Genomic DNA, 21,505 nt, shown 5'->3' on the forward strand with positions numbered 1-21,505 from the left:
AGACCCCACGTGACTATATTTTTTCTTATATATTGAGAAAAATCTAAAAGATAAGATCTTGTAAATCAGATCAGATCAGAAAAAATAAGTTTAGATCAGATCAGGTCAGATCAGATAAGTTCAGATCAGAAAATTTCAGGTGAAATAAACATAGTCTTAACTAGCAAATCCTAAGGCTATGTTTAGTTCACCTGAAATTTTCTGATCTGAACTTATCTGATCTGATTTGATCTGATCTGAACTTATTTTTTTTGATCTGATCTGATCTGAACTTATTTTTTCTGATCTGATCTGATCTGATCTGATCTGATTTACAAGATCTTATCTTTTATAAAATATATTATTACTATTATATTATTACTTTGTAAATTATCATTATTATGCAATACATTATAAGATCTTCTTTATAGTATTACTATTATTATCATTTTATTTCTACTACAACTTTTACACAACTTTTATTATTAATAATAATAATTATTGTTATCATTATTATAAGAGCAACAATAATAATTATAATCATAATTATTATTATTAATACTAAAATAATTATATAACTCAAGTCATCAATTTATAAGAGCACTTATACAATGTTTTACACTTTCCCTTAAAAAAAAATGTTTCACACTTGAGAAGTCGGCAAACTCAACTCTTTTTTTCCATATAAAATAAAATAAGATATGCAAACAATTATGACTTGAGCAAAAAAGAAATAAAAATCGTGCAACTTCAAATAGCTAGAGAGATTTGGAATTCGGTAGGAAGAGGTATACCGAATCTAAATTTATAATTTGTATCTCACACTTAGCTTATTTTGAAATGTAATCCGAACTTAGTAGTTTCGTTGTCATGAATTTGAGATATCATATTTTATATTTTCTTATTCTTGCGCCAATCTTATGTTCTTAACACGTGGCTTTTAATTTTCTATTATTTAATAACAACAAAATAACTTAATATAATGATAACAATGACATTTATAATGGTAACACCAGGATTAACAATAATTACCAATATTAACAATTAATAAATACAACAACAACAACAATAATAATAATACTTTTGAACAAATGTACTAGTAAATAATAATACTCCCTTTGTATTTTTTTTATCTTTCTCACTTAGAATCTTGACACTAGTCACAATTAGAGAGATCTTTTAGATTTTTCTCAATATATAGAAAAAATATAGTCATGTGGGGTCTTGTTTGATTCGTCTCAATAAGTACTTTATTAATATTCAATTATTATAATTTTTACTAATATGTAATGAAAGATATTTAATAATAATGAGTTTTTAAATATAAGCATGATCTGATCTGAACTTATTTTTCTGATCTGAACTTATTTTTTCTGATCTGATCTGATTAGATCTGAAATAAGCAAAAATAAGGTGAACTGAACATAGCCTAAGTTCTAAAGATTGCATTTATTGCTAACATAGACTTTAGAGCATATTCGTGATCAGAAAAGATCTCGATATCGTGTTTAGCTTATAATAAAATAAGGGAGGTGGGTTGGAGTATTATCTTTAATGCCCAATTCGTTGTGCACATGGCCAGCACTTAAGGCATGTCTTTCCCCATCTTTCTTAATGTTTTATAGTACAGCTAATCTTTTTCTTTTAATAAAAAACATACTAATTATTGAAGAAATACCTTTTAGAACATTGAATATGGGGTGGGATTCCATGTAGCTGCAACGTGAAGTCAAAACAAAATGTTTCAATTAGATAGATAGATAGCTCCAATCAATTTTCCGGTAATTGAGAGAACTTGTTAAAAAAATGAAGAAAGGTACGTCAAAGTTGCACAAAATCTACTCTTTGTGCAACTTTTGAATATTTTTATTGTGAGATTTATATGTTATCGTATTGTAAAATTCTTCATAATGACTAATAATTTTGTTATTAATGTATAGGATTATTCCAAAGTAAGAAGAAAGAAAGTGAGCAAAAAAGAGTATACAGTTTTGGTAGTTGTCTAGGAAGGCTGAAGCAAAAGGATCTACATCTACTGGAAGATGAGTCAAAAAAGACGCATAAACATGAGCAGCAGATCATTGATCAAGCTCAAGTTCGAGTCGAGCAATCAAAGTTCGCCATTGATACACCACCGGTACTGATTCAAGCCTCGTCTTTGGCGACTGCTGAACAAGAAAACCCAGGTACACTTATCCTTGTTATGAGCTTGTACTATTTGTGTGAGATCATTTTTACAAGAGATAATTTGCATTTTCTAATCAATAGTTGTTGGAAATTAGTAAAGATCTAGAAAATCTTGTAATAATCTATGTTAATTCATGTGACGATTATCTTAGTTCAAAACTTAGAAGAATCTGGTAGAGAATATATATGTAAATATTCTCTAGTTTTCGTAAAGATTGTATTATTGCGTAATTATGTTAAGCTAAATTATGTAAATACTTATATAGTGTTGAAATAAGAAGGATAAAAACTCTAGCAGCAGAAGGAAGCTTAAAACAATAGAAAACTACTTATTGGGTACTTTTTCATTGAATAAAAATGACAACAAACTTGCCTATTATATAGGCTACATACTAAGCAATGCAACACTAATTAATTCTTAAAAATAAGCAACTATGTAACTAAGATATTAGTGATAGTAGTTCACTACTTGCTTAACACCACCCACTACTAATCAACAAACTAGAAGAAAATTATCAACTAATCCTAACTTCTAGGAATCCATAAACAATACTAACAGAAAATTAACTTTGAAAGAATAGCTCAACACACGCCCTTCTTTCAATGTTTGGAAGTTCAACACTTGGCCTTTTCATCTTGCCAAAAACTCTAATACTGCCAACAATACTTAAGAAGCACAACAATGTTAACACTTAGACGTTAACCATGGAAGAGTTTGCTTACTTCCACAAAGACATTTGCCAATATTTGGCACAAATGCTACACACACACTGCCACGCCCACTATATTAACATGAACATAGTTTAGAAGAGCTTGCTCTCTTCTTCTTCAACCTTTTGAGCAAAGTTTCTTTTTGTTCACCTTGCTCATCTCTTTGTTTATCCCAGCACTTAGCTTCAACATGTCCATACCTATTGCAATAGTAGCATTCAATGCTACTCTTTGACTGACGTTGATCTACACCTCGACCACCTTGTCCTCTTGCATAACCACGACCACGGAAACCGCCTATACCATGACTACGATCTCCACCATTTTCATCAGATTTCACTTCAAGAACTTTTCTTGCACATGAAAAGCCTTTTCTACTCTTTATTCATAAGATCTTGAAATTCTATCTTCATGCGCTAAAAGGGATCTATCCCATTAACTCATCAAACCCATAAGAGGACATATCTTTGGACTCCTCTATTGCAGCAACCACATGAGTAAATTTATTAGTTAGACTCCTTAACACTTTAAGCACAAAGGTGGAGTCACTAATAACTTCACCAAACGACCTCATTTAATTCACTATGCTAGACACCCTTGACAAATACTCTTGCACCGATTCTTTCTTTTCCATAGAAAGAGAGTCAAAATTATCACGTAAAGTTTGCAACTTAACAGAAATTACCTTATTGTCACTCTTATACTCCTTCTTCAATATGTCCTATGCTTGTTTGGATGACAACACAGCCGAAATTCGAGGAAAAATGTCATCATCCAATGCGGATTGGATGAGGAACAAAGCTTTTGCATCCAGTTTTCGATTCTCACGTAACTTTTTATCGAGTGCCTCTGGTGGCTCCTGTGGTTTGTCATACCTGCCCTCAACAATATCCCATAACTCTTGGGATCTAAACAAATTTTGACTTTTGATGCTCCAAATATGGTATTTTTCCCCTTTGAAAATTGGAACAGTAGGTCGTTGAGATGAATAATTCACACTAGTATTCGCCATAATGTCCCTTACTGTGTTTACACCCAAGGTTCTTTCTCATACATACGCTACTAAAAAAAACACTTAAGAGCTTTTTTTTCTAGAACAAGAATGGATCAAAACCCGAAACTCTTGATATCATGTTAAAATAAGGAGGATAAAAACTATAGCAGCAGAAGGAAGCTTAAAACAATAGAAAACTACTCATTGGATACTTTTTCATTGAATAAAAATGACAGCAAACTTGCCTATTATATAGGCTACATCCTAAGCAATGTAACATTAATTAATTCCTAAAAATAAGCAACTAAGTAACTAGGATAGTGGTGATAGTGGTCCACTACTTACTTAAAACCACCCACCACTAATCAACAAACTAGATTATAATTATCAACTAATCCTAACTTCTAGGAAACCCATAAACAATACTAACGGAAATTTAACTTTGAAAGAATATCTCAACATATAGATTGATTTAAGGAAAAAATGCATCAAATAAGTTAATCTTTGGATGGTATTTCTAAAATAAGTCAAACGTTTGATTATTTGAGCAAGCTAAGTTATCTTTTTAATTAGCATGATCAACTGTTAGGAAAATTTATCAGATTCCACCTTTTATAACCACTTTTTTGTGATAAACCACCTTTTAAAAATATTTGGGCACACTGCCACCTTTATGGTTCTTTTTTTGGTTGGAAGCCACCACTTGCCGAAATTGAAGCATTAACCCCATTATCAACATCATTCCTTTCTCCATCTCTTCTTCCTCATTTCTTTGTCACTTCATTTTGGCGTCCCAACACCTACAATGCCCACCCCTTACCGTCATTGCACACCACCACCGACCACCCATCCACAATTCATCAACCATATGCATCACATAACAAGTGCCAGCGCCCACTTCCACTCAGTCTTCACTATTGCATTCCCCCCTCTCTCCTCATTTCTCCATTAATGGTGCGTGCACATTCGATCATTTAACCTTCACCATCGTTACTCCACCGAATTGCAAAAATCCCTCCACCTACTGCGTTCTCATCTCTCTCCTCTCCTCTTCTTCTTTTTCCAGGAAACTCCTCTACTCTTTTGTCACTACATTTTTGTTGTTAATAGCGAAAAATTTCGTTCAACATCTGAAGTGTAAGAAAAACGAAGGACCAAGAGAAGGAGAGAAAAAGGACGATAATGGCAGGTAGCCAAAGAGAGGATGGAGGAGCAGGGGCATGTTACGGTGGCAGTGGTGGTGTGGAGGGGTAAGAATTAATGGATGAAGAAGAGAGGAAGAAGTGAGAAGAACTGAAGAAGGAAGAAATGGGGGTTTGCTGACCTCACGTGCAACATACGTGTTGGTCAATGCCGAAAATTTGAGGTCAACCAACAGATTCTGGCAAGTGGTGGCTTCAAACAAAAAAAGGAAGAAAAAAGGTGGTTGCATGCTCACTTTTTTTAAAAGGTGGTTTCTCACAAAAAAGTGGTTATAAAAGGTGGTTTGTGAAAAAATTTCCTAACTTTTATTAAGTTAGATGACTGTTTACTGGTTTGACCGGTAATTGAATCTTTTAGCTGCATGTATGACCTTACCCAAGCCGACTTTTAACCCCACTCTCTCTCCCTCCCTCCTGCCATTAACTCAAACATTAAAATCTTGCTCCCTCATCCTTTGCTTTCGATCCACTTTCTCTCCCTCTTCCACTACCATTACATTATCTCGTTCCCCCGGTCCAAACTCCAAAGCATAAGGAGTAGTGACGGAATCCACGGTTTCATCAAAGTAAATCCCATCACAAATCCTTTGCAAATGCTGAAAATCAAGCTCAACAACCAACACACGAAACCTCATTAGAACCGCATTACAACTAGCCATAACCATATTAACCCTAGAAACCCTAATACTTAAAGGGTCCGATGACTCGAAAAAGGGTGTCTCCCTAAAATGAGTTGGATCTCAATAGTGAAAGGAATAGCAGGAGAAGATGGGTCGAATAAAAAGCGTTTGAGATAAATAAATTGACCCAATTGAATTCAGTTGGAGATGATGAGATTGATGTCACGATCAGAGAGAAACGTAGGTGGAAAAATGTTAGAGAGAGAAAATACGGAGGGAAAGAGAGAGTAACTCCTCAAATAATAAATGTGCCACCACAAATCACCCTCACGACCCCCAAAGCTCTAGCCATTGCGACCCCACCCCACCAACATCCACCCATGTTCAACCCCTACCGCTAGCCCCTCCCCCCCATTACCCCTGTTCATCCTATGCCCTTACTTTGACAAAGTGCTAGTTCTACCACTCAAAAAGACCTAGCAGCCATCTCTGGCTACATCCCCTCGTCCGACCACCCTTTATCCTTAGCAGTATCCCCCCACCTATCCTTGGGTCCCACTACCTTCGTGCCTATACCCAAAGACTTATATGAGCACTTAAGTGAACCATGGTAGCTCGCTGTAATTTGTAAAACTATAAGGAAGTCCTTCTCAAAGAAATTCCTAAAAAGTCAGATAAGCAAGTTGTGGGCTATAAATCCAACGGAAGATCTCATAGCGATAGGGAAAGGCTTTTATGCTCTAAAGTGCTCCTCACAAGAAAGATAAAAAATTCTTGCGGATGGGCCATGGTTTATCCAAGGTACTCATCTTTGGGTGCAACGGTGTGTGCCAGGCTTCAAGCCGTCCCAGGCGAAATTCAACACCGAAGTTGTATGGGTCAGCCTACCTCAACTTCCATTATAATTCTATAGGAAAGAAATCTTAACAAGTATTGTTAATGATATCGGTGAAACTATTACGATTGGCATCCATACCTTACAGGGAGATAAAAGACGTTTTACAAAGCTTGGGATTCTGGTAAAGGAAAACACAAGCCCTCCCTTTGGAGTGTGGTTAGGAAAATGTTTCCAAAACTTGGAATATCTAGAGGGTTTGTTGTGTTGCGGAAAATGTAAAAAATTTGGCCACTCAGGGTAAAAGTGCTCGAAAAGGGTGACCAATGGACCAGATAAAGATTCGTCCAAACCGAAAGGAAACGACTCAGAAGCATGGAGTCATGTACGTTATTGCCGGAAAGTAACTGAGGAAGAGAATTATGAAGGGGAACTGTCCTTGAAAAAAAGTCAAAAAAGGGTTAACATTTCACAAAAAAGACCTAAAAGTAGATGGATCCTAGAGAAGATGTTGGTAAAAGAAAGTGGCGAAGTTAGCGGCGAAGTTACTGTGCAATCAAAAAATCCTCCAAACCTGTCCAATCCTAGGTTACCCCCTCCAATCTCACCTCAGAATAAATACCGTTTAATGTGTCAAATGATGGCCAAATTGCTTCCAAAGAAGATTGTGCAAAAGTTTTTCCCTCTCCCAAGCCGTAGTGTGGCACAATGGAGCTCTCCATCCAAAGAACTCAAAAACTCCTCCCCAAAACACCAACAAGAACCCTAGTTCAGATAAACATTCTTGCTCGCCTCATTAAAAAAACATTCCCCCCCCCCCAAAACTCAAACACAACCCAAGAAAACCTGGTTCGCTCCCCCGAAATGGAGGAAGCCTCAAAAGTGATCCCACCCTAACCTCCACTACTATCGCCCTAATCATCCCCGTCCCCATCTCCTCCGAGGATAATTTTGATGACACCTCTAGACCCATTATCACTTCTTCGACCTACCCTCCTGCTAAAACCCGAGACGTCACCTTTGATTGTTGATTATCTAATAAGAGAGAGCAAAGAGATCAACACGATTTCCTTAACCAAGGTGAACCAATTGATCCTATATCTAGAAAAGAAGGAAGGATATTATAAAGAAGTTGGAAATGTATGTCTCGGGGGAAGCGAATTTTATCCTGCTCACCTCCCCCAATTCAATAACGTGGTACTGCTCTCCACTAGTACCCAAACTACTGCTAGAGGGGATCCTCCACCGAGGGGAAGAAGCATACTCAAACGATAGACAACTCTTACACCTATTCGGGCCGTGGCTGGATCCCACCCCACTGCTATCTCATTGGAGACCTCAACTAAAAGTCCGATTCAATCGGGTCACGACCAAGACTCTAAGTTCCTCCAATGCTCTGGCTGTAGCAACCATTCTACCAATGATGAAATAACTGACCATCTCGGCAGAATGGGAAGAGGACAAATGATGAAATGGACCAAGGGGGCGTAATCGAACTCAATCCAATAAGAGATCTGTGGATTTGACCGGAAACTCGAGAACGAGTGTTACCCTGGAAATCCAAAGATTCGGAGGTGTTTCGCAACCTAAAGCGCAAGCGCCACTTTCCCTTTGATATGTCAGTCATTCTCTGGAATACTAGAGGCATTGGAAGGGTGAGTTTTAAACCAAACCTTCGCCTCTTGGTCATTAATTATCACCCGGACATTGTTATTTTCATTGAAACTTGGGTTAGTTAGAGAAACACTAAGATTGTTCAGAAAGACCTCCCATTTGACTCGTCCTATTTTGTGGAACCGGTGGGTTTCGCTAGAGGAATATTGCTCCTCTGGAATGCTCAACGAGTGAACATGAACATCTAGGGGAACATAGGCAGGGGCTGCATGCGCTAGTGAAGGTAATATCCTGTAAAACCCCCTTTGTTCTTTCTTCAATATATGCAAGCCCAAAATTCCAAATTAGGAAAAACTATGGGAGGATTTGAAAATTTTTCGAAAAATTTGAACCTCCCATGGCTCGTCCTAGGAGACTTTAATGAGGTGACAACCGAAATCGAAAAGTTTGGGGGTCGCTGTATTAATCAAAGAAGAGTGAACTTGTTTATAAACACTATGAATAATTTTTCGAGCCCATGTGGATGAAGGACCCGAGTTTTAATAATATATGGTAAATAATGCTTGGAATATGCATGGTATGTGCGGTGGAGATCAGATTGCGAAATGCTGAAAACCACCTTAGCGAGTGAAACTCTCATACCTTGATTGTTGTTGGTGGAATTTGAGAGGAGAGAGAATTTGATAAAGTGGGAAGCAAGACTTCTAATGACCGGAAGAAGAGTAGGGCGATGTTCCCCAGTGGGTTTGATGTTTGTGTTCATAAATTGGAGGAGTTTTATTAGGAGGATTTATGGGTTTAAGGACGCCATTGTTGAGTGTTTGAAGGTAAAAGAGTTTTTCGAGGAGGAAGAAGAAAATAGAGGCTTTTCGAGATCCGGGGTTAATTGTTTTTTTTGGAGGTAACCATAGTGAAAGTGAAATAGTCAATGTGATATCAATAATTAACCTGTTTTTTTTATGGAAAAATCAACAATTAACTTGTTATTACCTATTGTTGTAGGTAAGATATGCATATAGCTTAATAAAAGTTAATATAGATACAATGATGATTTATTCAGAAATAATCCAAAAGATGACTTAATTTAAAAATACCATGCAAACGTTAACTTATTTGAGATAATTTTTCCTCGATGTAATGAAAACATCCCAGTAAGGGACAATTATGTTGTGGGTCCAGCCTAGAGCTGTCAAAAAATGACCTGATCTGATAACCCGACCTGAACCTGTAATGACCTGTAACTGACTTGCACCTGAAATTTTGGCAAAACAGGTCACCTGAAACCTGACCTGTACCCGACCTGATAATAACTGATACCTGCTCTTGACCCGATACTCTTTTACCTGAACCTGAACCGATACCTGCCCAAAAAAGACCGATAACTGAAATGACCCGACCTGACAATGATATGAACCCGATTCGACACCTGACCCGATTAGAACCTGAAACTGATTATAACTCGACATAACTTGTCATTAACCCGACCTGTTGCGACCCGTTACCTGATTTGACTAGACCTGTTGTGAACCGGTACATTATTTTACGTGACTTGGTTCTAATGTTACCCGATTTTACCCGACTTGTTGATTGTTGATAACTCGACTTGTCTTTGATTTCACGACATAGTAACATAAATCATAAACTAACACTACTATAAAAAGGCATATAACTAGATGAACTATTCAAGCATTGATTTTCAATGAAATCTTAAATAATGATACAAATTAAGCAACGCCAGACAAAAGTCATGACCTGATCCATACTCGAAGCGACCCGAAAGTGACTGAAACCAAGTATGGTATACCCGATAACTACCAACCTGAACCCGACTCGAACTGACCCAAACCGCTATTGTCCTCACCTGATAAGTATCCGACCCATGCATGACTGAACCTGAAAGCACCTGCTACAAACCTGCTATAAACCCGACCCGACACCACATAATCACGAAAGATGACCTGTCCCGAAATTGACCGCGCCGAACCTGACCGAACCCGAAAGAAGAAATGAACCGAGACAGACCTGACCGAATTATGACCGTTCTCGACCTGCACCCGACCTGTTTGATTTAATGACCTGACACGGCGACCTGACCGAACATGACCTGAAACCTGAGATGACCCGACCTGAACCCGATTCGAGTAACTGAATTGACAGCTCTAGTCCAGCCCACTTGTTGCACAAATAAGTCCTTCATCTTGTGTTTTAAGTGAATATCCAAATTTTCACTTATTGGATTTGGCCCAAATGTTATGGATTATGTTTGTAGTTTTTCATGATTTATCTCTCATATTTCACTTAAAAATATTGATGGTAAAAGATGTACATTAAAGATCCGGAAACATTTTTGGTAGAATGAGCTTACTGTTACTCTGTTCGATATATTAGAAAAAACACAAACGAGTTGACTCTTAGCTATTGAATGACAAATAGCGCCATGTTTTGGGTAAAAGAGCTAAAAGCTAATGAGAAAAGTTAATGGGAATTAGGATTGATCTTTTCATAATTTCATTATGACTGAGAAGTAGTAATATTCGAAAATAACAACCATCATTGGTACAATTAATAATTTCTATGTTGATCCATACTTACTTTTTTTTTTTTGAGGGGTGATCCATGCTCACATTGATTTAATCATACAGTGCTCTCCTTAATTGCTAGTTTATTTGAATCTGTTTTTTTTTTTTGTTTAAAAGAGATTATTTTTCGCTCACAGATGAAGCAAAGTCTAGGAGAGAATTGATAGAAGAAATTGTTGCACACTTGGAGATGGAGGACGTTTACAAAGTTGTTCTTCACGGGAAACATGGTGTCGGGAAAACATGGATAGCAAAAGAAGTGATGAAACATGCCGTCTTTAAGAACATTGTTGATGTCACAATCTTGATTAATCTCAATAGAGAACACCCAGATTATCATAATACTAATGCATTGTATAAAAATATAGTAATTCAACTATCAACACAGCAGGATCTTGCTAGTACTGAATACCATCTCCATGGTGACAACATGGAGAAAAATATCCTTGATATCTTGAAGCAAAAGCTAAAAGGAAGAAGATATCTACTAGTATTGAGCTTAGATGATCCAAAGATAAGTGAAAGATTAGTTATGTTTATGCTGAAAGAAATGCTTAAGTTTGGAGAGCGGAATATATCCAAGATTTTAGTGACGAAGCTTGCAGTTGATGATATGATGACAATTAACAATGACTTAATTGGAGATAACAGCTACGGTAGACGCAGTGTTGCTGTAGAGATAAATTCTTTGACATTGTGGGAATCAAAGGATTTGTTTCAGAGGAGTTGGAACAATAATCACATTGTAAGCAATAATGATCTTGAAGAGATTGTTAAAAGATGCAACTATTTGCCTGCTGCAGTCGTGTTCACACGTAATGTGCTATCGTATGCTCTAGAGAATGCGGCAGATGATCTTATAAAGAAACTAGCCATCATAGAGGCAAAGAAACAGGTTGATGATTATTGGATGCTTGGCTGTTGGAGTGGTTTTAATAAGTTCACCAATAACATTTCACTCCGTAGATGCTTTTGGCTTAGTTGGGTGTATTTGAAGAAGGCTGCAAGTATCAATTATAATCTTCTGATAATGTATTGGATATTAGAAGGGTACTTGGATGATAGTACAACTACCCTCGAAAAAGCTTATATAGAGGGTCATGTTATCTTGACGGACCTTCTTGATGCCGGTTTGCTAGGGGAGCGAGAGGTTGGTGATGTTGTTTTGGAAAGAGCAGGATTTAACTTTGCAAATTACATTTTTCCTGATTTATGTGAAGAACCTCGGTTTAGATATCCCTGTATCTTCGAGAAGTTAGATGGCGGGGGCAATGTGAAGCGTATGAATGGTGGCATAGCAACAATAAGTAAAAAAGATTGGGGAGATAAGGACTCTATCATCATGAAAACACTTATCCTCCAAGGAAATGAGATCTTTAAAGAAGATAAAAGAAAAGAAAATGATACAATTTTTAAGAGTATTATAACAGGCTATGATTACAAACCACATATCGTGTCTCTTTCACATATGGAGCTCGAAGATTTAATGTGGATGGATCATCTACTCAAAGTTCTGATTCTAAAGGATTGTTGCTTGAAGAACTTACACAGTATTGGATCTCTTTGGGCATTAACTCATCTTGAGATATCTGGAACTAGCTTAAACGAGCATATTCCTAAGGATCTTTTTGCCAAATTCAACAGTCTTCAAATCCTTAATATGTCCGGTACTCCAATTAAATCTTTTCCAAGGCCATCATCTCGCACCGAACTAAGAAAACTAGAGTATCTATTTATGAGAAAGTGCACTCAGTTGGAGACTTTCCCAGACGTTAATGGTCTAGAGAAACTTAAGGTGCTTGATCTTTATGGTTCCAAGTTCAAGTCATTGGATAAGAACATTGGTTATTTTGAAGATGTTCCGAAATTGGAGATGTTAGATCTTTCGGAGACAAACATTGAGGAATTATCTGGCCTCATGAAACTCCAGAATCTAACTCATCTCTTGGTAAAAAACTGCCTACAGTTAAAAAAAATTGGGTCACTTACCACATTAACAAAACTTGAAGTCATCGATGCCTCAGGTTGTAATGCGCTAGATGATGTTGGGGAGGTAAACTACCTCCCAACCGGTGATTCATTAAGAAAACTCGATCTTTCGAGCACTATGATTCGTACAATTCCTCCTTTGAGAAATACTAGCAAGCTCATATATCTTTGTTTGAAGGGTTGTCAGCTTACAGAGTTACCACCCATAGAAGGCGCGAAAAACCTTCGCGTGTTGGATGTTTCAGATGTCGTTCAGTTGGAGAAAATCAATGCTTCTTTTCAAGACATGGAATCCCTGCAAGAGATATTCCTTTCTAACACCAAAATTAAAATACTGCCACCACTTTCTGGTTTGGAGAGCTTACGAAAGCTTATCTTGAAAGGGTGTGAATTACTGCAGTCATTGCCTGAAATGGATAGACTGATCAATCTTCTACTTATTGATCTGCGGGGCTGTAATGCTCTGGAAACGTTGTTGGATAATGGAAAGTTTGATGATGTTACAATCTTGAGAAGTTAAGCCAATTTCAGTATAATAATATTACTTCAATGTATTTTGTTTCTGATCAATTACATTTCCTGATTAAATACTTCTATAATAGGGTTTTTAACCAATTTGGTTTCACTTAATGCATTCATTCCTGTAAAATATATAGTACATTTATTCCCGTGATATACTCATATAGAGTAATGTGCATTCTTGTAAAACATAATAATTTTAGCATCATCTTGTGCTATTTTTTAAGAGATACTTCATCCTTGCTTTAACAGGATGCAACATTTACATTTTACATAGTAACCACTATTCATCCACTAACTTTATTCCATATTTTGTCACAAATGTACGATGTGTCGTATATTTATATAGGTTTTAGTTGCATTTAGGTTGGATTCTAGGAGCATTTAGGTACATTGTAGTTTATAATTGCATGCTATTACTTAATCTGCAATATATTTCTCCTCTTGTGCGTTTTTCGTATTCTTTGATGAATTTCAGGTATCGAGAACATAATTGGAGTATTATTGGACAAGCTTGAGTACTTAGGAGCAATTGGAAGTAAGCTACATTGATCGATAAGGATCATTTTTGGATGTATTTGAGTGCAAATTGGAGCTACATTGGAGTTGGAATTCATTGATAGAATTGCGAAAATCGAGTCATTTTCACTCTCTTATCCATAACTTCTGACTCAATGTTGATATTGGGTTGATTCCAGCAGCATTGGAAGTAGGCTTGAAGATCTTTTTAACGATAGGTCGTACGACCCAAGGTGAGTTGTATTACGAGAGATATGGGCTTTAAAAGTTGGCCCAGTCTGCCACAAACTTCTTACTCGCTATTTATTCATATGAATTAGTCATAACACCACAATCCACCAGACCTGAAGGAAGCAAACAAAGCCGGCTTACCCTAAACTCCTCTCCTGCGCCTATTGCGATTGAGAGCACGCACACGGTTTTGATAATTTTGGCCATTTAATGATTTATTTTGCTGGCTTATCTTGTAATTTGGTTCCTTACTAGTATTAGGAGTTAGAAGTATATATTAGAGGTTTTCTAATTAGAGTAGTAGGACAACATTTACTCACTTTTCAATATCACGCTATATTTTTCCTTTCTAGTTTTCTCTCTAGTTTATGCCCTAGTTTGTTTTCTATTGCTACTTTGGAGATTCAAGCTTTCATATTTATCTTCAATTCAATCAAGTTTTATTCTCTCATCTTCTCTTTATTATTATTTTAATTATGTTTTCTCTTATGTTTATTGCTCTTTTTGCTCTGATTAGTGAGTAGTCTTTTTTTATCTAGGATTGAGTTGATCCATAGTATGGATTGATCATATAAGATCTTCTCTAATTCTCATGTTATTGAATTATATGTTTAAGGTTCGATAAGATTGATGTTATTGTCAATTGTGCATCTTGATTTAGCCTTATTTTTATATTACCAACAAGAGTTGGAGTTGAAATTAGGAATATTTGTTCGATGGTAAATTGTTATTTTATTTATTGAGCTCATCAACGAAAGTTGAGTGTTAATTTAGATAATCTTGTTATTGATTTGAATTCTCCCATGAAAATAGGTGAGAACTAGAATTGATAATTATTTGATATTGGTTCTTAATGCTTCTAATCATGTGTGTAAACCATGAAAATAGGAGACATGCATGCTAGTTAGGCCTTTTGCTATCATGAAAGTGAGTTCTAGGTATTGAGGAATGACCGAGTATCTAGTTTCGGTTCGCAACTGTGCTTTATTACTGAGTCATAAGGGAATGTCAATCTCGCCTTAGCTATAATTGAATAACTAGGATGTGAGTTATATTTTGATCAATTCATATTAGTGATGATCGATACTTAATCTCAGTGCTTCAATTATCATATTCATATAGTCTGCCATATTTTGTCATTAGTTAAGCCTTTAGTTTATAGATTATTCTTCATTTTTGGATCATGTAACTATTTTGTGATCTAAAATCAAGTAGTGATTAATCTTGCACCTCCCTGAGTATGACCCGTATGTGCTACAACACCGTACACTTGCGGTATTAAAATAAAATCCTAACAATGTATAAGAGAAAATATAGCGAAGTGAGATATTATTTGATCCGTATTAATATACACTTTTGTAATATCAACTTTTTATAATTATCTATACAAAATTGAAGATATTAAGGATTAAAATAATGTATTAGATAGCGTGTAATATGCAAATGTTGCAAATTTTAAAGAACGGAGGAAGTAATAAAATTAACAAAAATGATATCTTCAATTCAATGAATGGTACGTTTTTACCACCAAAACTCCAAAAGATAGTTTTCCAGAACTCTTTATCAGAAGGTAATGTTTTGGACAAAAAATTATGTTATTTAAAAGTTGTTTCTCACAAATTTGCTGTTTTAGAACACAAAGAAGTCTACTGAGACGCGAATTTTCTATTAGCTACCCACCTTTTATAAATTGGTAACACAAAATCATGTTTAATCTAAAATAGTACATATTACATGAGATCAGATCAGATCAGAAAAAAATAAGTTCAGATCATATCAGTTCAGGTCATGCTTATATTTAAAAATCATTATATCTTTCATTACATATTAGTAAAAATTATAATAATTGAATATTAATAAAGTACTCATTGAGACGAATCAAACAAGACCCCACATGACTATATTTTTCTTATATATTGAGAAAAATCTAAAAGATAAGATCTTGTAATCAGAAAAAATAAGTTCAGATCAGATCAGATCAGAAAAAATAAGTTCAGATCAGATCAGATAAGTTCAGATTAGAAAATTTCAGGTGAACTAAACATAGCCTACATATATATTAATTCATGGGACAAAATTTAGAATAACCTGATCATTTTCTAACAATAAGTTTTGCCCACCCAGTTCCCTTATTAATACGAAATTGCTCCCCTAACCCAAGATGAGCCATCAATAACCAAACCAATGTTATAACTTCTCCACCCTCCCGCAGTTGTGCAAGATGAGCAGTAGGTTTGCTGCGGCTAGCAGCATAGCACAACAGCTCTACCCATACCTTAAATGTCACCTCCCATTGTTTCTCCTCGCCGCGCTTCTTTCCTATCTCAATCAATTCCTTTGCCAACCTACACGCATCAAACAGAACTGATTTGCTCCTGTCACCTTTCACTTCTACCGGTTTCCATTCCGTGTTCACGTCAAGTATTTTCCTACAAAGTTGTGGAAGCCTACTATCGACGAGCTTTGAATCCTTCTTCTTTTTAGCCTCAGGAGTTCTCTCCCTACAACTATTGCAATTGTTCATCAAATCTTTTATCATACCATAAGGCCAAAATAAACACTTGATGAAAAATCGCTCCACTTTAGCCCACTTCCCAATTTCTTCCTGTGGTAATTTCCTATGTATAAATTTTTTGGCTTCCTCACATGTGTCCTGAAGTCGAACTTGTGCAATTCCTGCTACCGAAGAAGTCATAGAAGGCTTCATGATTAAGAGATACATCATATAATTTCCAAGCATCCTGCTGTACTTCTGGAACTTGCAGCATAACTCTGACTGTTTTCTTTCACAATCATCTTTTCTAGGATTATTCAAAATGCACAAATTTGTTGCAATATGCCATATGAGAAGACTCTCATCATAGTCAATATCTAACGTCCAAGGGCGTAAGATGTTTGAGTAATCAGCAAATTCGTCAGGCGAAAAAACAAGATCTCCTCTAGCTTCACAAGCTTTCTTTGCATCCTCTGTTGTTTCAGCTGCTGTAGCTTTGATCTTTAGCTCCATATAAAGAAGGTTTCCTATATCATTGTCGAAATTAATTCTCGAAATGTATAAGAAGTCTTCTGCCACATCTTTGACGCGCTTTAGAAGCAGGATATTCACAATTGTAGAATGGTCATTTAGGCAATGGTAGAGCAAATCATACTGTGATATCTCCTCAGACCATCTTCGAGGACGGTGCCTTAACCAAAACTCTAGTAAAGTAACAGAGAGAGGGGCCTTGCACCATCTCTTAGCACTTTCTATTGCAGCAACAACAGCCCAATCACAGAAAGAGAGCATAATAACAGCTATTACTTCCATGAAAAGAGCACCTCCTAACAACACATAAGTGATGTATACATCTAGCTTACGGTAGTTGTGTGTACTCATGAAGTAGAACAGCAAGCATGAAGCAGTGACAGAAACAGAGGAAAAGACACGAGTGATTCCACGCGCTCTTTGTAATGTATTTACCTTAGTATAAAACACGTCAAACAAGAAATTGAGCTCGATTTGGATGATTTTAAATGCTTGATTGCCATTTTTAATTTTGCCTAGGAAGAACTCACGGCTTTCAATACGTTCTTTAAAGGTGAACATTGTATCTGCTATAAGGCCTCTAAATTTTAGATACAGTTCATGTGCTTGTTGAACCAACTCCATCTCCTTAGTCCGAGCACAATGATCTACAGATCCCGTCTCACAATCACCCACCACATTAGCATTAGTACTGCTAATGTGAGCAACCGTTTCTAAGTTAGATTTGATGTCTACTGGGATATTAGCAGCTTTCCTAGAAGCATATTCTTCCATAAGGGCTGCGTAATTTGGACCAGCATCAGGTTTCCCTAGCAGGGATTCCCGGTATGTGTCCATGCTAGCCAAGTACAGAGAGGTAGTTCTTTCAAGGTACTTGACACATCCATTGACATACATAATAATTGCAGCAATCAACAGATGATCATCCCCAGAGTTTGTCCGAAATGCTTTGTAGAAAAGGTAAATGGTGCCTGCTGATTGAGTTGCAAGCTGGAGGAGATGTCGGAGCCAAAGCTCGTTATCTTCGAGAGCAAGAGCGGTGATTGTATCGGGTCCTCCAAGATGGACTAGTAAGAAAGGTGACCAAAAAATAAAGATATCATCTGTGCTTGAGGTGGCAGAGCTATTAGAGATCGAACCAATGGTGTAAAGTGCAACTGTATCCGCTAACAAGTATAGTATCCAAATGGGAAAGCTCATCTTTCTGTGGCGTTTCCTCAAAGGTGCAAGAAAAGTTAAGCAAATTTGAATGAAGAAGCTTAAAAGTATGCAAACACGGATGTTCCAAATTTCCCATAGTTTCTCTGCCTCTTCAACAATGGCAGGCGCCATTTCTAAATTACTCCCTCCGGTCTTTATTAGTTTACCCGTATTCCTTTTTGGGATATCCTTTATTAGTTTACCCCTTTCTTTTGTTTCTATTTTTGGAATGTGGCTACTAACTTTTCATCACACATATATTCGACTTTAATATAAAATAATAGTTTTTCTTTCTTTCTATGACCCACAATATTATTTCTCCTAAAACCCTGTGTAAAAGAAAGGGGTAAACTAATAATAACCGGAGGGAGTATATTCTGATGAGCTAGATCTCTTTAAGGATGCAGCTTCAATTTTTCATCTGCTATATGAACATAAGCAGTTAGTAATTAGCTAAGTGACATTCACTCAAATGACAAGAATTTAATATCCAACAAATTAATCAGACTTGTATACATGAAGATTTTTCGGGTGTAAATGAGCTCATAAGCGTAATGATTTATACAAGATCCGATTTCTATTATGAACTTAACTCATAAAATCAATTCTCTTATGAATAAAATCCTAAATTAATGTTGGATGTGAAATATTGACATTGAAGTATCAAGGCAAAAGTTATTGATTTTCTGCATATTAGTAATCTACATTTTACAACACTACAACAGTATCCTGCTCTAAATTAAAGTCAACCGCAAATTTTAGTAAAAACTTAGTACCTGAATGCTCTGCTTCATATACGGAAGGATTCCTCTTCGTTTAGCAAAAGTTCAGATCTACTTATTTCCTCCACTTGTTGGCTTGACTTCTTCATAACTTTTACCACACACCAAGTAAAAAATATTTAAGAGAACACAAAACTATTAGTCAATTCACGGTGAAACAAATATGAATGGAGTTCTGAGAAGGAACATGCATGAGCATCAATAATTATTAGTTGCTAATAAGGCTTTCCTCCAGAACTCCAGCTGTATCAATTGATTATATAATGAATATGATTATTATATTAATAGATAAGGTAGAAAGTAGCCTTGATATGTTCTGACTTCTGAGCATTAATTATAGAAAAAAAATGGCATAGACCCTCAAATAAAGGAAGGGAAAGTCCTAACATAAAAAGCTTATTGGAGAGTCATATATCATTGTACATGTTTTAATAAAAATTAGTATTTGGGCTCGGGCGTTGTTCCGGATTGATATTGTGTTTTCGAACTTAATATGCATTTTTTTCCATTCCCATTAAAATATATTAAGGAAAACTCAACATTTGAAAAGTACAAATATAATAATGTGGACACTTAAAGCATGATTAAAAGTTGGTTGAGATGGTAATTGTGTCATGTATAATAGCAAGAGATCATGGATTCAAATCTTGTTGCAAGCTTATTTTACTTTTGTTAATTGACATGACTTATGTACACATTGGACAGTTCTAGTGGAGTAAGAGAGGTGCTACGTGAAATGATCGTAAATGCATCCACATATTCGTTCCAAGCCACATGACTCTTTTCCAATGATTTCCGCATGTCCCTAGGAGGCATCTCCTAGCGTTCGAAGCTCGGGCCCCAGGAAAGTCTGAAAGCGTGTATTCTAACCTTCAATTTTGGTTGTTTTTGCAACATTTTTGGACTTCTTTGGGTCTGCTCTTATTTTCTCCCAAAACATTCCTATAAATACCGACGTGACTTGTAACGTTGGACGGGTGCTTGGCACCATTTGCATTGCCTCAAAAAGCTTCTGAACATCCCGTTTATTCATTTCTCGTAAAATTCAAAATTGCCTCGAAATGAACGTAAAGACATCCGCACATATTCGTTCCAAGCCACATTTCACTTTTCCAATGACTTCCCATGTCCTTAGGAGGCATCCCGTGGCGTTCAGAGATCGGGCTCCGGGAAAGTCCGAAAGCGTGTGTTATAACCTTCAATTTTGGCTGTTTTTGGGACATTTTTGGAATTTTTCGGGCATGTTCATATTTTCTCCCGAAACGTTCCTAGGAAAGGCGGCGTGACTTGTAACATTGCACAGGTACTTGGCACCATTTGCCTTGTCTCGAAAAGCCTCTGAACACCGCATTTGTTCATTTCTCGTGAAATCCAAAATTGCCTCAAAATGAATGTAAACGTTCATAGGAAAGGAGGTATCCCGTGGCGTTCGGAGCTCGGATCCCGGGAAAGTCCGAAAGCGTATATTACAACCTTCAATTTTGGTTGTTTTTTGGGACATTTTCGGACCTCTCCGGACCTGGCCATATTTTTGCCCGAAACGTTCCTAGGAAAGCGAAGTGACTTGTAACATCGCGCGGGTGGTTGACACCATTAGTGTTGACTCGAAAAGCCTTTAAACACCCATTTGTTCATTTCTCGTGAAACCTAAAACTGCTTCGAAATGAACGTGAAGGCATGACTCCTTTCCAATGACCTCCCAATCCCCTAGGATTCATCACGTGGCGTTTGAAACTCGGGACCTGGAAAAGTACGAAACCGTATATTCCAAATCTATACTTATATGTAGAAATTTTTATAATTAAATTGCACTAATCTTTTTTGTTTTTGCTTTTAAAGGATAAAGATACTTTTCAATAATTAAAGCGCAATACTAACCTAGCTAAAACAATGGCAAATAAATCGGAAAGCTTATATTACGCATATTTTGTAATGATTTTATCTTATGCTATACTTTGCATATTATTTATTCAAATTGGTAATATATTGCAAACTGCTAAATCTTTGCACAATATATACTCATGATAGATAATCAATCTTCATATATATTTTATTTAATTTAGTTCCCCCCCCCCCAACCCCCAACACGACTCTTTCATATCTACTAGCAAAAATTATAATATGATGATATTTTGAACATATATACATTGGAATGAAATCTTTAATGATTTTTTAACAAGAATAATACAAATTTTTGGCCATTCTCTATCAATAGTATAAACTTTTGATTATTTTTAAAAAATATAAACTTTATATCAAAACTCCTCCAGTAGGTCAAGTTGACCGTTAATCTGTAAAACACGTAATTTTTTTTTTAAAAAACTCCAAATTTTTTTCCTCTTCCCCTCTACCCAACCAACTGAAAATCTGAAACCCCACCCCCTCCCTCCACCCCACCCCCACGGATGAAACCACCCTCACCACCCCCTCCCCCACCAACTGAAAGCACCCATGCTTTGTCCCACCTCCAATCCCACCCCTTCCCCACTAGGAAGCCACCCTCCCAGCCTTGAACCTCC

At 36.5% G+C, this 21,505-nt stretch overlaps 2 protein-coding genes across 3 annotated transcripts; one reads left to right on the forward strand and one right to left on the reverse strand.

The window, feature by feature from the left end:
- The first annotated feature begins 1,609 nt into the window (after window positions 1–1,609).
- Window positions 1,610–13,704, forward strand: LOC104891782 (putative disease resistance protein At4g19050). 2 transcript variants are annotated; one of them, XM_010677537.4, is made up of 3 exons: window positions 1,610–1,795; window positions 1,920–2,165; window positions 10,859–13,665. In XM_010677537.4, the coding sequence occupies exons 1-3, from the start codon at window positions 1,786–1,788 to the stop codon at window positions 13,228–13,230; spliced, it is 2,628 nt and encodes an 875-aa protein (XP_010675839.1). In that variant the 5' UTR covers window positions 1,610–1,785; the 3' UTR covers window positions 13,231–13,665. The 2 variants fall into 2 exon arrangements, with proteins under 2 accessions (XP_010675839.1, XP_019104712.1); XM_019249167.3 differs by lacking the exon at window positions 1,610–1,795 and having other exon boundaries at window positions 2,052–2,165; window positions 10,839–13,704.
- Window positions 13,705–15,888: 2,184 nt separating this feature from the next.
- Window positions 15,889–18,476, reverse strand: LOC104891781 (uncharacterized). Its single transcript, XM_010677536.4, has one exon. It carries the CDS (start codon window positions 18,334–18,336, stop codon window positions 16,072–16,074), a length of 2,265 nt encoding a protein of 754 aa, XP_010675838.1. The 5' UTR covers window positions 18,337–18,476; the 3' UTR covers window positions 15,889–16,071.
- Between the last annotated feature and the right edge of the window lie 3,029 nt (window positions 18,477–21,505).

The sequence above is a fragment of the Beta vulgaris genome, chromosome 4 (assembly GCF_026745355.1).
Source record: "Beta vulgaris subsp. vulgaris cultivar EL10 chromosome 4, EL10.2, whole genome shotgun sequence".
Lineage (NCBI taxonomy): Eukaryota > Viridiplantae > Streptophyta > Magnoliopsida > Caryophyllales > Amaranthaceae > Beta > Beta vulgaris.